The sequence below is a fragment of the Bos javanicus genome, chromosome 3 (genome assembly GCF_032452875.1).
Source record: "Bos javanicus breed banteng chromosome 3, ARS-OSU_banteng_1.0, whole genome shotgun sequence".
Taxonomy (NCBI): domain Eukaryota; kingdom Metazoa; phylum Chordata; class Mammalia; order Artiodactyla; family Bovidae; genus Bos; species Bos javanicus.
In genome coordinates this window covers 106185048-106202129 of record NC_083870.1, presented here as the reverse complement: position 1 = coordinate 106202129, position 17082 = coordinate 106185048, and the positions used below count along the sequence as shown (strand labels likewise).

Genomic DNA, 17082 nt, shown 5'->3' with positions numbered 1-17082 from the left:
TAGAAGATTAAAGCTAATGCTTGGGGGCAGGAGGGGCAGAATTTAAAATACAAGTAAAATAGTTGTAGAATTGTGCATTCTTGAAAGTCTTGTAGCAGAGTGGTTAAGTGTGGGCTCTGGAGTCAGATGACCACAGTTCAAATCCTAAATCCAGCATTTACTACAATGGTGACTTTCAGAAAATAATCTCTCTATGCTTTTGTTACCTCATTTTAAAAATCGGCTGGTGATAAATCACTTAGCTCTTTGGGTTATTGTATTAAATGTTAGTACCATGTAAAGCTCTTAGGAAAATACCTAGTGCATAGTGTGTGCTCAAAAATACTATCTATGATTATTCCACTGGAAAAGTTAGTCTCAAACCATTTGAGTCTTAAATCGGAATGCATCCCTGCATAAACAATGACCATTATGAAAAAAATTTCTCCTTCCCTGGTAGTTTTCAGAGAATAGTCCAGATGCTAACCAGCCTGTTTGAAACCATATAGTGAGGAATGTAGATAGAATTGGGATAAGGGGAGATAATCTTTCCTTCTTCCTGTAAATATAATAATGCTTAATAAAGAAAATTTGGGAAGAATTTCAGTCCTACTACTGTTGTTCAGGTGCCCAGTTGTGTCTGACTCTTTGAGACCCCATGAACTGCAGCACGCCAGGCCTCCCTTTCCCTCACAATCTCCCAGTTTGCCCAAGTTCATCTTCATTGCATCAGGGATGCCATCCAGCCACCTCTGACGCCTGCTTCTCCTTCTGCCCTCAGTGTTTCCCAGCACCAGGGACTTTCCAATGAGTCGTCTGTTCGCATCAAATGACCAAAATACTGAAGCTTCAGCATCAGTCCTTCCAGTGGTTCTTCCTAACGTTAATACGACTGCATTCCTTCTAATTTTTCCCCCTGTGCATTAATTTTTTATGTACAAAGAACTTATGATTATAACACATACACAGAACCGAAGAATATTTAACCTAGAGAAGTAAACTGTTGTGGCATTCCAGATGACGGATGTTCAGAGCTTGGTCTAGGCCACTGGCTATGGAAATAAAGCATAAGATCAGAGACAAAGGTATTAATGTTTTTGCCATTGAGTCAATAAGCTTTGGTGTGGTGATTTCAGAGAGAGTTTTTTTTAGCTCTGGCTCCTGAAAAGAGACAGATGGAACATAGGAGGAAGAGCATATTTGCTGGGGAAGATGTTTGTTTTCACCATGTTGAATTTTAGATTTGAATAGGACATCCAGATGGAAATGTCTAACAGGCATTTGAGGTATATAGCAAGGACTTGAGAGAGAATCTGCCTGAGATATGAATGAGAACATCCTGTGAGAATGTTTAAAATAAAGATGGTATCTGATTGGGCTAAGTGTACTTAGTTCTTTAAGGGCAGGAATGGAGTCTCCATCTCTTTTACCCTCCACATTATTGCTACATAGTAAACTTTAGTAGAATAAATAAGTTTACTGAAACAAAGAGAAGAGGCCATTAATTTGGTCATAATTTGGTTTCTGAAGAATGCCAATGAACTTGAGGGAGTCATAATTATCATTTACTGCCCTTTTCTTAGTTTTGTTGGTGTCTAAAATTTAAATTTCTAAAGAGAAATAAAAGACTCCCATTTTTCTTTTCTGCTTTTGATGGAATTTTGTTTACATGAGTTACTTAAAAATGTTATTTCAGTTCAGTTCAGTGGCTCAGTCGTGTCTGACTCTTTGCAACCCCATGAATTGCAGCACGCCAGGCCTCCCTGTCCATCACCAATTCCCAAAGTTCACTCAGACTCACATCCGTCAAGTCGGTGATGCCATCCAGCCATCTCATCCTCTGTCGTCCCCTTCTCCTCCTGCCCCTAATCCCTCTCAGCATCAGGGACTTTTCCAATGAATCAGCTCTTTGCATGGGGTGGCCAAAGTATTGGAGTTTCAGCTTTAGCACCAGTCCTTCCAAAGAACACCCAGGACTGATCTCTTTAGGATGAACTGGTTTGGCGCTCAGCTTTCTTCACAGTCCAACTCTCACATCCATACATGACCACTGGAAAAACCATAGCCTTGACTAGACGGACATTTGTTGGCAAAGTAATGTATTTGGATGGCTATAATTCATTCAGTTTAATCTTGCGTTCTTAAAAACGATGATAGTAAAGAAGATCGTTCCAGTGGTTCTTTCAGTGTCCAGAGTATGCACATAGTGGATATGTTAAGGACACCTCCCTTGTAAAAAAAAATTTTTTTAACCATTTTAACTTTTTGTTTTATATTGAAATATAGCCGATTAACAATGTTGTAACAGTTTCAAGTGAAGAGCAAAGGGACTCAGCCATTCTCCCCCAAACTGTCCTTTCACCCAGGCTGCCACGTAACGATGATCAGAGTTCCCTGTGCTATATACGGTAGGACCTTACTGGTTTCCATTTTAAATATAGCAGAAAAGGACACTTCTTTAATGTGATTAACATATAAGGGGGAAAAGATTTGGGAATATAAAAAGTATATAAATAAGTATAGGGGAAGATGTAAACATAAGTACTCACAGGGTATTGAATCTTGTGTGACTTGGGAGGCTTAATTGGACATCTGTGTCAGAAGATACTAGATTGGTGGCAGGAGCTTCTGAGAAGAACAGCCTCGTCTCTGTTCCCTCCGCGCTTCTCTCTGCACATGGTGGCCAGCAGCTGGTTAATTTGCACATGTGGTTTCAACCGTCAGGTTGTGTTGACTCATTCTGAAAGCTCCAGGATAGGCCCCTGTGTCTTTCCCCCTAGTACCTAGCTCCTTACTGGAGTAGGCTATGAAAAAATATTTGGCAAATGAATAGAATGATGAATTTATTCAGTAAAATGGTAAATTTATTCAGTAAACATTTAATGAGACTTGAATGTCCTATGGAGATGGAAGTGAGTGGAGGAGTGTTTGGCCTACTAAGGTTGGTAAGATGTTACCTGATCTTATGGAACATAAATTCTGATACTGAATATAAATTTGTAAAGCCTTCTGGTTTTCAGATTAACCAATGCAGAAAATAAGTAATTTGCTGACCTAAAACAGTTTCTTTCTGACATAGATTTTAAGAGATTTTTTAAGAGATATGTGAAATAATCCAAAATCACTGTGGATGGTGACTGCAGTCATGAAACTAAAAGATGCTTGTTCCTTGGAAGAAAAGCAATGACAAACCTAGACAGAGTATTAAAAAACAGAGACATCACTTTAAAAAGCAGAGACATCACTTTGCTTACAAAGGTCCATATAGTCAAAGCTTTGATTTTTTCCCAGTAGTCATGTATGGATGTGAGAGTTGAACCATAAAGAAGGCTGAGTGCCAGAGATGCTTTCGAACTGTGGTGCTGGAGAAGGCTCTCTTGAGAGTCTCTTGGACAGCAAGGAGATAAACCTGTCAGTCCTAAAGGAAATCAACCCTGAATATTCACTGGAAGGACTGATGCTGAAGCTCCAGTACTTTGGCCCCCTGATGTAAAGAGCTGATTCACTGGAAAAGACCCTGATGAGGGTAGGAAGAGAAGGAGGCGATAGAGGATGAGATAGTTGGATGTCATCACCAATTCAGTGGACATGAGCTTGAGCAAACTCCAGGAGATAGTGAAGGACAGGGAAGCCTGCAGTTCATGGATTTGCAAAGAGTCAGACATGACTTAGGGACTGAACAGCAAGTATGAAGTCTTATTTATGTAACTAATAAGCACACAATTCTGCATGCTTTCTCTTCACTCATTTAGCTAGAAAGGATTATTATGGGATCAGTTTTATGATCCTCTGTTATCATTCAGTTTTTTCTTATTTTATTAAAATTTGGGATTTGATTAGATGGGGACATAATGCTCTTCTGAAAATATAGAAGGAATCCACTTCTCTAAAGTGACTGGTAAAGCAGCAAGATACTTAATTGAATGGATGTACTGAAATAGTAGGTTGGTGCAAAAGTAATTGTGATTTTGCATTGTTGAACTTTGCTGTTTGAAATTGGAATATATTCTTAAATGAATGTGGTTATGTTATACATCATTTTCATGCACATTTGTCACTTTATGGTTTTTGCTAATGACTTATTGCTTGCTGTATATTTTATATTTGTTTTAGACTGTGGAAATGATGTTAGACAAAAAGCAAATTAGAGCGATTTTCTTGTTCGAGTTCAAAATGGGTCGTAAAGCAGCAGTGACAACTCAACATCAACAGCGCATTTGGCCCAGGACCCCCTCCTGTGCACACAGTGTGGTGGTGGTTCCAGAAGTCTTGCAGAGGAGACAAGAGCCTTGGAGACGAGGAGCATAGTGGCCGGCTGTCAGAAGTTGTTGTTCAGTCGCTCAGTCGTGTCTGACTCTTTTGCAGCCCCATGGACTGCACCATGCCTGACTTCCCTGTCCTTCACTATCTCTTGAAGTTGACAGTGCCCAATTGAGAGGCTCGTCAAAGCCGATCCTTTTACAGCTACATGCGAAGTTGACAAAGAACTCAACTCCTACCATTCTACAGTTGTTTGGCATTTGAAGCAAATTGGAAGAAGCTCAGCTAGTGGGTGTTTGACTGCAAAAAAAAAAAAAATCGTCTTTTTGAAGTGTTGTCTTCTATTATTCTGTGCAACAACAAAGAACGTTTTTTTTTTTTAATTTATTTCATTTGTTTATTTGGCTGTGCCTGGTCTTAGTTGCAGAACGTGGGATCTTTGATGCAGCCTGTGGGTTCTAGCTCCCTGACCAGGGCTTGAACCCAGACCTCCTGCTTTGAGAGCACGGGGTCTTAGCCGCTGGGCCACCAGGGAAGTCCCCAATGAACCATTTCTTGATTGGACTGTGATGTGCAACAAAAGATAAATTTTGTATTACAGCTGGTGATGACCAGCTCAGTGGTTGGACTGAGAAGAAGCTCCAAAGCACTTCCCAAAGCCAAACTTGCACCAAAAAGGGTCATGGTCTCTGATGGCCTGATCCACTACAGCTTTCTGAATCCCGGCAAATGTGTGCTCAGCAAATTGAGGAGATTCATCCAAAATTGCAATGCCTGCGGGCGGCATTGGTCAACAGAATGGGCCCAATTCTTCTCCACGACAATGCTCGACCACACGTCACACAACAAATGCTTCAAAAGTTGAATGAATTGGTCTATGAAGTTTTGCCTTTTCCACCTGACCTCTCACCAACCGACTACCACCTGTTCAAGCATCTCAACAACTTTTTGCAGGGAAAATGCATCCACAATCAGCAGGAGGCAGAAAATACTTTCCAAGAGTCTGTCGAATCTCCAGGCACGGATTTTTATGCTACAGGAATAAACAAACCAACTTCTTGTTGGCAAAAATGCATTGATTGTAATGGTTCCTATTTTGATTAATGAAAATGTGTTTGAGCCTAGTTATAATGATTTAAAATTCACAGTGCGAAACCGCAATTACTTTTCTTACCAACTTAATAGCTTAAGTATCTTGATCATTCAAGTATGCAATGATCAGATAATTCAGTGTGTAAGTTAAGTGAGCTTTTAATAAAGTATATGATATAATGGTTTATCATTAGTTTCCCTGTTTTTTTTTTTTAATAATCAAGACAGTACTTAATTATCAGAACTGATACAGGGACTGTTCTTGTAAAAACTACAGGAAAAAACTACAGAAAATCAGTGGAATCCTGCAATACCACCAAGCTATTTGTACTTTGCTAGGCAGAAAGATCAGAATACAGGAAGTTAGGAATCCTTGAAGAGATTGTTACTGAAGTAGCCTTAACTGCCTACCTACCCAGTCAGAATGTGTTTTCTAGGGGGTGGGAAACTTGGATAATTCAAGTCTTAACCTGTTAATTAAGCATGTATCAATTAAGCATAAGCAAAACCTATTCAGTTGTTAGAGGAAAGAAGTATATTACTAGAAGGGAGAGCAACTTTGTGGAACCTAGAGAGACTCCAAACAAGAACTTAGCCTATTTCCCACACTGTCCAAAGAGAAGAGAAGCCAGCTTTCCATTGTGATTTGAACATGTAATTTTTCAGGCCTTCTGGTTTTCCTTTGTTTTAGATTTTTAACTCACCAGAAAACCTATTATATCAAAATATGGGGAATGAGGTACTCTAGGTGTTAATATGACTGTCCCCTTTGTAAACAAATAAACTGGCATCTGGGATTGTTGTTGTTTGGTCGCTAAGTCGTGTCTGACTTTTTGCAACCCCAAGACCTGCAGCACGCCAGGCTTCCCTGTCTTTCACTATCTCCCAGAGTTTGCTCAAACTCCTGTCCTTTGAGTCAGTGATGCCAACCAACCATCTCATCCTCTGTCACCCCCAGCTCCTCCTGCCCTCAGTCTTCCCAGCATCAGGGTCTTTTTTAATGAGTCAGCTCTGCATCAGGGGGCCAAAGTACTGGACCTTCAGCTTCAGCATCAGTCCTTCCAATGAATATTCAGGGTTGATTTCCTTTAGGATTGACTGGTTTAACTTCCTTACTGTCCAGAGGACTCTCAAGGGTCTTCTCCAGCACCACAGTTTGAAAGCATCATTTCTTTGGTGCTCAGGCTTCTTTGTGGTCCATCTCTCATCCCTACATGACTCTTGGAAAAACCATAGCTTTGACTATAGGACGTTTGTAAGTAAAGTGATGTCTCTGCTTTTTAATATGCTGTCTAGGTTTGTCATAGCTCTTCTATTGAGGAGCACTTCTTTTGATTCATGGCTACTGTCACTGTCCACAGTGATTTTGGAGCATCTGGCATTTATGTTAGTTTTCGAAATAACTTCATTAAATATAACCATAACCTTTTATAAATTAGTAAGTGTAAATTAAGCCTAATCAGTCCTATGTGGGAAAAAAGAGCTAAGGGCCACACACAGCAATGTCTTTTGTATAAGGCAGGAATCATAATCTTGTATAGCCATTGTATTGGTACATGGTTGGTGCTCAATTTAGTGTTGTATTAATGAAACTTATTACTAAATTTCAGAGATGATAACTCCAGACCTCTATTGAGAACAACTATCAGCATTTTATGGCTCTATTCGTAGATTTATTCTCATGTCAAAAGAGCAGTTCTGGCTTTTCTTTAATTCAACAGAAACAATTCATTAAGTGATGAAAATAGAATTCTCTCAAGAAACTAGTGCCAAATAAAAGGAGTATGCATCTGTTAGAAAAAAGGGAAGGGGTAGTGCATTTGAGAACAAAGATAGTCTTGTTTGTTTCATTGTCTTTATTTTTAAAATAATTAAAACTTTATTTTTTAGACCTTGTTGCAGTATGCAAGCAACAAGAACGCATCAGAACATATTGTGTATCTCCTGGAGGTGTATCGGCTTGCCATCCGAAGCTTCGCCAGTGCTCGCCCGTATTTAACTACTGAGTGTGAAGATGTCCTGTTAGTGCTTGGCAGATTAGTACTGTAAGTTTAAGAACTTAAATCACTGTTAAAATTGAGTATTTTTGGTTGTAATGTTTGCCGGACTTCTCTTTACTATGGCATCACATTGTTTAAAGGGTCATACCTTTGAATGAAATTTCCTTTGCTCTGACCCCTTTATATTCCCATTTTCAGGAGACAAGTATAAGTGAAACTGCAGCCAAGCAGCCTGATATTTAATTGCCCCTACAGTCTCTTTTTCTCCTCAGGCTTAGATTGATAACATTTTCTTTCTGTCCTTAGGTATAGATCAACTGAAGTGACAGAGTATCTGGAAGGTGTAGTGGTCTTTGAGGGAATTACCGTGAAATTCTGCAACTCAGTTGTATTATTTGAGTTTTACTAGCAGAAAGTATCAGGGCACAGTGTAAAATTACCACCCTAAGAGCCCATAACAATTTAGTTGATATTTTAATACTTCACTGCCTAATAGCAGACAGAATTACACCTTTAATGTATTTTATTTGCAGAGTGAAAAAATATAACAGCTGTTAGTTTTTAGTTCTGGAATCACCTTGATTCAGTTTACAGATTGTTGGTAGGATAAATTTTAGTCTGGATGATCGATTTTACTTTTCTGTGGTCTTAACTGTTTTCTTTCCTATTTTCCAAAATCCCAGACCTCTAACATCATACTTTTTTTGGAACACAAACATTCCTTGTTTTATAATCCTATTATTCCTTCTCTAAAGCTTCATAGTTTTTCTTTTTTCTCTTTTTTAAAGTTGAAAAGTTAATATAACAATGTTGAATAAAATTTTGAAGAGTAAAAAACAAATTTGAAATAGTCTAAATATATCTAAAATGTGTATTGTGTCACTGTCATACTGTACTTGATTATGACTATAACCAGTGTTATATACTGACTTAGTTTTTCATATTCTAGGAGTTGTTTTGAATTACTGCTTTCAGTGTCTGAAAGTGAACTGCCATGTGAAGCCTGGGTACTCTTCCTTCAGTCTTTACAGGTGGGTTGATTTGGCCTCAAAAAAGGTCTCTGTTTGGATATCTAAGACACCTAGTTAATTTCTCCCAGCAAACTGAAATTGGAAACTTAGAACAAAAACAAGTTCATTATATATTGTATTAAGTTCATGGAATGAGAAAGAGGCCTTCCAGATGAAGAGAGTATCCTAAAAATTATTGGTTTTTTTTTCCTTTCATTTGGTTTTGTTAGTCTTTACATAGCTTAGAAGTCAAAAAATTTTTCATTCTTCAGAAACAAAATTTTAGACAGAATAAATCTATTAAAATATAAAATTGTATATGTTTATTATACAATACTATTTGGTTCATTCATGATACATTTATCTAGTAATTTCCCCTAAAATTTCCGGGACTTACAATGCTAACAATTAAAAGTAGTCATCAGGGATTCTGTTCATGCATTTTACTTACAGGAGAGCTATGTTAGTTCATCTATTGGCTTGATAATAAGCATTCTCAGATGAGCAGATCAGAAGATAGCAAGTTGGGGAGAGGAGAGTAAGGTAGGAGAAAAAAAGCAAGTGTACTGCCAGCAATAGAAAGCAAATTTACCTGTTAGCAGTGGAGATAGAAAAACTGTTTAAAGAAAACAGACTTAATAAGTAAAAAAGCTATCATTCAGTTATTATCATTAATTATGTGGCAAACAGTGCTCTACATTGTTTTCACATTTTGTATGTTTTAATCAAATTGCAAACCTTATATAACATAGAGATCATTTGAACCACAATTTAAAAATAGGGAGGCAGGCATAGAGAGGTGAATTAACTTGCCTAAAGTTAACACCTAGATTTATACCTAGAACTTGCTTTGTTTAACTGTTTCCTCAAGGACACAAACTCCATAGTAGCCTGGACCTGTTTCATGCAGGCATAAGCCAAGGTTTGTGTGTTAACAGACACACCTCATTATTTGAAAATTTCTTTCTTCTTGACTGTATAATCCAAATTGAAATGATATAATGTTCAGTTCAGTTCAGTCGTTCAGTCGTGTCTGACTCTTTGCGACCCCGTGGACTGCAGCACACCAGGCCTCCCTGTTCATCTCCAGTTCCTGCATAATTGTTACTCTTTAGATTTTCTGTTTAAGATGAATTCTTTGTTATGTTCTAATCCCTATAATGTCCTAACTCTTCACATATTCATACAGTTGTTAAAATCATCTTTCATACAGAGCATATTGATTTTGTCATTCTTTGTTTTGGGGTCTGCCAGTAGTTTTGCCCTGGCATTAGACATTTTAATTCTAGAAGGGCAAATGAACTTATTCTTTTATTAGGGCTGTTACTGTTGTTTTTTATTAGTATCCCTTTGCAGAGTGATACTTTCTTAGTATCTCTCCTTAGATTTCTTCATTCTTTTTTTAGATTTTATGCCTAAATAAAATATTTGCCTTCCTCCTTGCTTGTACAACTTTGTTAAAATATTTATCAGACAATTTAGGATATATATATTCACATTTCTGAATATGTGTTCAATAAAATAAATACAGTAGAGGTACAGATAAAATATGACACAATCCCTGTAGAAATATAAAGCATGAAAAATGGAAGTTTTCTTATTTTAGGTAAAAATGGATAAGGCATCAGAATATGTTTTGAGGATACCTTTGGTAAGAGAATAGTTTTACCAGGCAGGCCGCAGAGAGCATTCTCAACCACTATTTACAGCTTGTGTAACCCTTCCAGACCTTTTCTTTATGGATATAAAAATACATTCTGAAATGGGGTTTTAAATAAAAACGAGATCCTATGTTTTGCAACCTTTTTAACTTAATGATTTTATCATGGACATGTGTCTAGGATTGCATATGTCTAGGATTGCATCTTCCTTGATGACTGCCTGGGATTCTCTTATGTGGCTGCACCATAAATTATTTGGCCAGATCTCTTTGCTGTTTATTGTAAATAATGCTAGAGTGAACATCTTGCACTTGTATTTCTATATTGTAGATTTCAAGATGTGGACTTCGGATAGTTTTACCTTAAACAAGAAATTATTTTTAAAATTCCACCATAGTTTTTGAAGACTCTATTTGAGGTTATTAAAAAAAATTTTTTTTTCTCTATTTGTTTATTTGGTCATGCTGCTCACCTTGTGGAATCTTAGTTTCCCAACTAGGGATTGAACCTGTGGCCCCTGCATTTAAAGTCCCTGGAGCCATCTATCGTTTAAAGTCCTTTGATAGAAGAATTTAAACAATTAAAAAGATACATAACAGTAGATATCATTGTCATGCTTATGTTAGAAGGAATAGGTTGCCTATGTGAATACTGCAGAATCTTTTAAAAGAAAGCTATGCCAGTGACCTTAAAATAATTTAGTAATTCAAGGATGTAAACTGAATTATGGTGATAATTTTACATAGGGGAATTCAGGAAAACATTTTAAAGGTACTCTTTAACTTAGTGAAAATGCCCTAGTTTCATTATTTAAAAGCAGCAACAGAATTTCATAAAACTTTGAGGATAGCTATTTTTTTTCCCCCTGCTTATTTATTTTTAAGAAATCCAAGATACAGGGCTTTTCATAGACTTTCAGATATATTGAAAAGGCAAAAAGACTTTATATTGCCTGTTTTCTGGATATGCTTTTTTTTTTTTAGGAGTCACATGATGCGTTATTGGAATTTGGGAATAATAACCTACAAATACTGGTTCATGTTACCAAGGAAGGGGTGTGGAAAAATCCTGTTCTTCTTAAAATTTTATCTCAACAGCCAGTAGAAACAGAAGAAGGTAAGCTTAAAACTATACTGACTACTGAAGGAGGATTTAGTTCTAAGAGAATTAAAAATTTTTATGGGTTAAAATTTTGTGAATGTCACCTGTGTGAAATAAACAGTCATTCTGGTCTCCTTTGAATAATAAAAACTAGCCATTAGCACTTAATGTTTTATTTAAAGATTCTTGAATTTTAACATAGAGTTTTAAAAGTATCCCTTTGTACTTGTTTTTAAATATTGCTTTGAATAACAGTGTTTATACAGAGCTCCTGTGATAGAAATTAATAATCTGCTTCTAGTCCTTGGTATATAGTAGAGCTTTGCTTATATTTTGTTTACTGGTTACTAGAGCTGAGGACTATTGACAGAAAATTACTCTTTATTTTAGATTTATGAAACATTGGAATTTAGCATTTTATAGAGATACACAAAGAAGAAAATTTTTATTTAAAAATTGTCAGTTGAAGACCAACAGATTGATGGATTTGGATTGATGTTTCCATTTAGACGCACAAAATATCTCATTTTACATGTCCAACATTTATGATTTTGTTTGCTTTAAGTTAGTAGAAAATTAACAAGGATCACATCTTTGTTAAGTGTGTTTCTGGAATAAGAATGAGTTTCAAAACAGTTTTTATTTATACTTTTGATATATCTTTAGTTCAAGCCTCAGGCCTTTTGTATGTTGATGTCTTAAAATACGGGCATCCCAGGTGGCACTAATGATAGAACCTGCCAACGCAGGAGACATAAGAGACAAGGGTTTGACCCTGGGTCAGTAAGATCTCCCATGGCAACCAACTCCAGCATTCTTGGCTAGAGAATCCCATGGTCACAGGAGCCTGGTGGGCTACAGTCCATAAGGTCGCAAAGAAATGGGCACAACTGAAGCTACGTAGCATGGAGACAGGTCTTAAAATATTTCAGTTAACTTATTCATTTCCCAAGTTTGATAACCTACTGTATACATGTTATTTGGGTTTTTCTTTATAGTGAGATGATTGATAATAAGAGTGCTTAGATTTTCTCTTGGTTCCTTACCTCTGATAATTCTACTGCTTATCAGTTATACTGATAAGAAAAAAAAAAAGACCTGTTAAATAGAAAATAGATTTGTATATATGTTTTATGTTGAGGTTCTTGATAAATGGCATCCTTTTGTAAATATAGGCAGGTAGACGCTCAATGATTACCTTTTATCATTATTAAAAATTGCATTGGCAGGAGGGATGTTTACCACTAGCGCCACCTGGGAAGTTTTAAAAAAAAACAATGTTAGAGGACAAGCCAAATAGTTGCAAAAGGATCCTAGAATTAGCAGATTCCCAGATAAGGTTCCAGGAGTGAAGAGTGCATGACCTTTGTAGACAGGCTCAAGCCCCAGAGGGAAGAGATGGAATTGCATTAAATGTCCCTCGTTTTTTTTCCTGATGTAACTAATCAAATATTTCACCCTCCTACCTCTGGAATTAATAGTATTCAGGTTTTTTTTTTACATAGAAAAAAAAAAGAAATGGGGAGAAGCACTGTTTACCTAATATCCCATGGTATCCTGTATATTCAATAAAGATTAAGTACCTAACATCTGTAGAATTCTGAATGGGTATAGGATACCTACATATGTAAGGAATTTTTCTGAGAACCACAATGTAAGTGGTAAGCAGCCTGTGACCTGCTTGCTTTTGCAACTGGCCCTTACTAATTTCAGATCAACAGATTTAGAAAGCCTCCTGTGTAGCTTCATTGCCCTTGCAGCCGAGATATTAACACATTTGATACTTGAGAGCAGTGACTATCATTTCATTAATTGCAGTTTTTCAGTAGTGTACTAATCAGAAACATTAAAAATAAATTTTTTAACTTCCAAGTAACTGAGTAAATGCCTTTTGGTTTAGTTTTTGAATTAAAAAAAAAGGTGCATAAGATTTTTATTTTTCCTGCCATGAAGTCTCAAATTTACCACTGCCCCCCTTCCCGCCCCTCAAAAAAATGGGTTTCCCCTTGTGGCTCAGCTGGTAAAGAATCTGCCTGCAGTGTGTGAGACTTGGGTTTGATTCCTGGGTTGGGAAGATCCCCGGAGAAGGGGAAGGCTACCCACTCCAGTATTCTGTCCTGGAGAATTCCATGGACTGTATAGTCCATGGGGTCACAAAGAATCTGACACAACTGAGTGGCTTTCGCTTTCACACCTACCCCCCTGCCCCCCCCCCCAAAAAAAAGACATTTCTTACTGAAGCATGTAATATGTACCAGTTGTGGACACTTTTGCCGGCCTGATCAGCAGGGAAATGAACAAGTCCTCCCACCCAGGTATCAAAGGCTTTTACCCCAGGCCACCCTAGCAGCCTACCACAAAATGTAGAGATGGCAAGACCAAGCCCAGCCAAGGTCCTCCTGGTGGTTCCTGGCCTGAGCCCCAGTGCCCACAAACCACCTGTACTTCCAGTGGTGATGGCAGCAACCCATAGCTTCAAAGTCCTCAGGCCCGTCCACCTTGGAGACCCTCTTTCACTGTGCTAGAGGAAACCCAGAGCTGCCATCTGGTATCTGTCAGTTTTTCCAACTGACTTGTGCCTTCCCCAGCATCCTCCTCCCCTCTTAATTCATGACATCAAAACACTGGCTTTTCCTTATTTTTCTTGAAACTCAGGAGGGCCAAATCAATAGGCTTTTGCTCTTTTATTTCTCTCCGTACTATGGGTTGAGGGAAGAGAGCCATCCTAATTGTTCAGAGGCAGTAACTTCCTCCCCTCAATCTAGTAGAGAAGGAACCAGCCAGCTCTTACTTCTTCCTGGTTGTTTTTCTTCCCACCGCAGTCTGTTTTTTGTTTCCCTTCTACCACATACCTCTAAAGCTATTGTATGACTTCTCATGTGTCACCTGAGCCTTCAGTAAAATAAGCAAACAAACAACACTCTTCTGTTAAAAAAGACAAAGATAATTTTTCACTGGACCTTGAATGTTACAATTTATTACATGTTGAAGTATATAGGAGGTAAACTGTCATGATGTTTGCAACTTACTTTTAAGTGGCTCAGAAAAAGCAAAACTAGACAAAGAAATATGGCAAAATGGTTCAGTTGTTGAATCTAGCTGGAGGAGAGGCTATATGGTTAAACATTTTTTTTATTAAAACGTTTGAAAAATGAACACAGAAGGGAACACAATTGGGAGTGAGACTTCTTAGTGTACACTTTGTTGTGTCGTTTTAAATATTGACGTGTATGGATGGATTCCTTTTTAAAAATACAGTTAAGGATTTATAAAATAAGTAAGGATTGATTTTAACATAACAAAGTGTTTTTAAAACGCAGCTTTGATCTCTGTGTTAAAAATTGATAGAGTGGTTTAACTGTGACTGTAATATATTGAGTAAAGTAGTTTTACCTCATAGAAGTAATAGCTGTGATTTATAGCATGCCTGTTATGTGATGGGCACTGTGTTTTCCGTCTCATTTAATCCATTCAACAGGCGAGATATTACACATGGGCAAGGCCATGTAGTTAAAATTGTGGAGACAGAATTTGAGCCCAGGTGAGGAAATATTTAAAAGTTTTTGATTGATTAAAAGTGATAACCATTTGGTTTCTAAATACATGGTTTTATCCAAAAGTTAACAAGACACGGTATTTGTCCTCAAATTGCTGATAGTATAATGTAGATATCAGAGTCAAAAAATAGCAAGTAGTATTGAGCATTCACTCTGCCTGGGCCCTGTGCTCTGTGTCTTACTTGCATTCTGGTATTTCATTTATGATTCTTTCATCTTTGTGAGGCAGTCTTTTCATAGTTAAAGAAACTCGAGACTCAGGAAGGTCTAATTTGTCCAAGGGCCTCATAACTTAGTATGTGTGAGAGTCATGATTTGGCATCAATTAATTGATTCCAAAATCTAAGATCTTAACCTTTATATACTCTGATCACTTATTACTATATGTAAAGAGAAAAATACGTGTGGTAAAAGAAGTAAATGTTACAGGAATTTAGAAGGGGTTGGGTTGTACAGCTAACATACCTGTTTTCAGGTGTGAGATTTGTGAAAATGCATATACTTGATAGAGTAGATAAATGGAGCATAATCTGATGTTAGGCAGTTTAGGATGGAGGGGACAGATGTGGCAGGAAATAACATGAAGTAATTAGGTTGAAGAGAATTTTTAAAAGAATTGCTAGGACACGGTAACTAAGTTGATTTTCTTAGGAAAGGAGTTGGCAAGGAAAGGGTAATGCCAGAATTTCAGTTTTTTAAAAAAATTGAGAGAATACCATTACTGAAAATAGAAGTAAGGAATGAGGAGCTCTTTGAGATATGATTGTGAGTTCATTTTGTGGAATTTAGTGCTTGTAGGACTAAAATAAAGAAGTCCACATGCAAGTAATCTATTTTCTGTCCATGCCTTTTGACCTTGACTGTGTATTAGAGAATCTGTGGAATTTAAAGCCAGAACGCACAGACACATATCCCAGGTCCAGGCTCCATCTGCTAAATCAGAATCTCCAGAGTTGAAGCTCTGAATACTGACCTTTCTGAAGTGCCACAGGAAACGAGCCCCTTCCACGTATGCCTGCTGGGAGTATAAATTGGTACAATCTCTGGACATCCACCTGGCAACAGTTTCACTTCTAGGAATTTATTCTATAGATACAGCCATGCATTGTGAAATGGTCTCTGTACAAGGATGTAAATTGTAGCATTATTGACAGTTGCCAAAGATGGGAAACAACTTGCAAGTTTATCGGGAGGGGATTGGTTAAATTAGTTATATTTGATCTGTACAGTGGAATAACACACTTGTTAAAAGTATTGAGCTCTCAGTGTACAGTGATGTGATAGAATGACCTGTATGATATATTAAATAGGAAAAGAAATAGGTCTTCTGTACTCAGAAGGATAAACAAACTGTACTGGCTGCTGCTGCTAAGTCGTTTCAGTCGTGTCCGACTCTGTGCGACCCCATAGACGGCAGCCCACAGGCTCCCCCATCCCTGGGATTCTCCAGGCAAGAGTACTGGAGTGGGTTGCCATTTCCTTCTCTAATGCATGAAAGTGAAAAGTGAAAGTGAAGTCCCTCAGTCCTGTCCAACTCTTAGCGACCCCATGGACTGCAGCCTACCAGGCTCCTCTGTCCATGGGACTTTCCAGGCAAGAGTACTGGAGTGGGGTGCTGTTGCCTTCTCCGAACTGTACTGGAAGGATAAACAAAAATGATTATTGTTTCTTGAGGGAAGAGACTAAGAGACTGGAGTCAAAGTAGAAGGGAGACAGCTTCTAACTGTACATCTTTTTGTGTGCCTTTTGACTTTTGTGTCATTTGCATGTATAATGTTACCTATTTTTTTTAAAAAGAGAAAATTTTAAAATCTCTATAGTTGATTCTCATATGTAGTTAAGATTGGGCCATTGGTTCCCCCAACCCTGGTGGTTTATCATTAATTTTAACGATTTCTGTTCCACATGTGGCCTGTAGACCTAGTAGCATGGGTATCATCTGTGAGGCTTATTAGAAAAGCACAATCTCAGATCGCACTCCAGACCTACTGAATTAGAATCTGCATTTTAATAGGATTTCCCTGGTGATTCAGAAAGCACTTTCAAGTTTGAGAAACACTGTGTTAGGTGAACCATCTAAAACACCTAGAGTGCTGGCTTGCCACTCAGCTTCGCATGTACGTTCCCACCTCTGTTCTTTCAGTGATACTGGGTAACAGTGCCACACACTTGTTGAATATTTACTACTTATAAACCAAGGGCTTGCTCAGAACACTGTACAAATCAATGTGAGTACTGCTCCGAGCAGCATTTTCCAAAGTGTGTACTGAACCAGGAACATGGACTTTATGTCATGTTAATGATACGTGTAAAAGGGTTCTCTGGTCAAATCAGTTTGGGTAACATTGGGTTTAAATAAGAGTGAACAGTTTTCTTCATTGCAGGACTGTTCAGAGATTTGACCAAGGAATCCTTTTTTTTT

The 17082-nt window shown here is 37.7% G+C and overlaps 1 protein-coding gene across 6 annotated transcripts in view; it reads left to right on the top strand.

The window, feature by feature from the left end:
* Nucleotides 1-17082, top strand: part of RLF (RLF zinc finger) — an 80276-nt gene that overhangs the window by 24066 nt on the left and 39128 nt on the right. For 4 of the 6 annotated variants that reach the window (XM_061412371.1, XM_061412372.1, XM_061412374.1 and 1 more), the window contains exons 2-4: nucleotides 7222-7376; nucleotides 8281-8362; nucleotides 10986-11118. In XM_061412371.1, the coding sequence (XP_061268355.1) occupies nucleotides 7222-7376; nucleotides 8281-8362; nucleotides 10986-11118 (370 nt within the window). Of the gene's footprint in view, nucleotides 1-7221; nucleotides 7377-8280; nucleotides 8363-10985; nucleotides 11119-15531; nucleotides 17081-17082 lie in introns of those variants that run through there. The other 2 variants (XM_061412375.1, XM_061412373.1) reach the window with 2 other exon arrangements.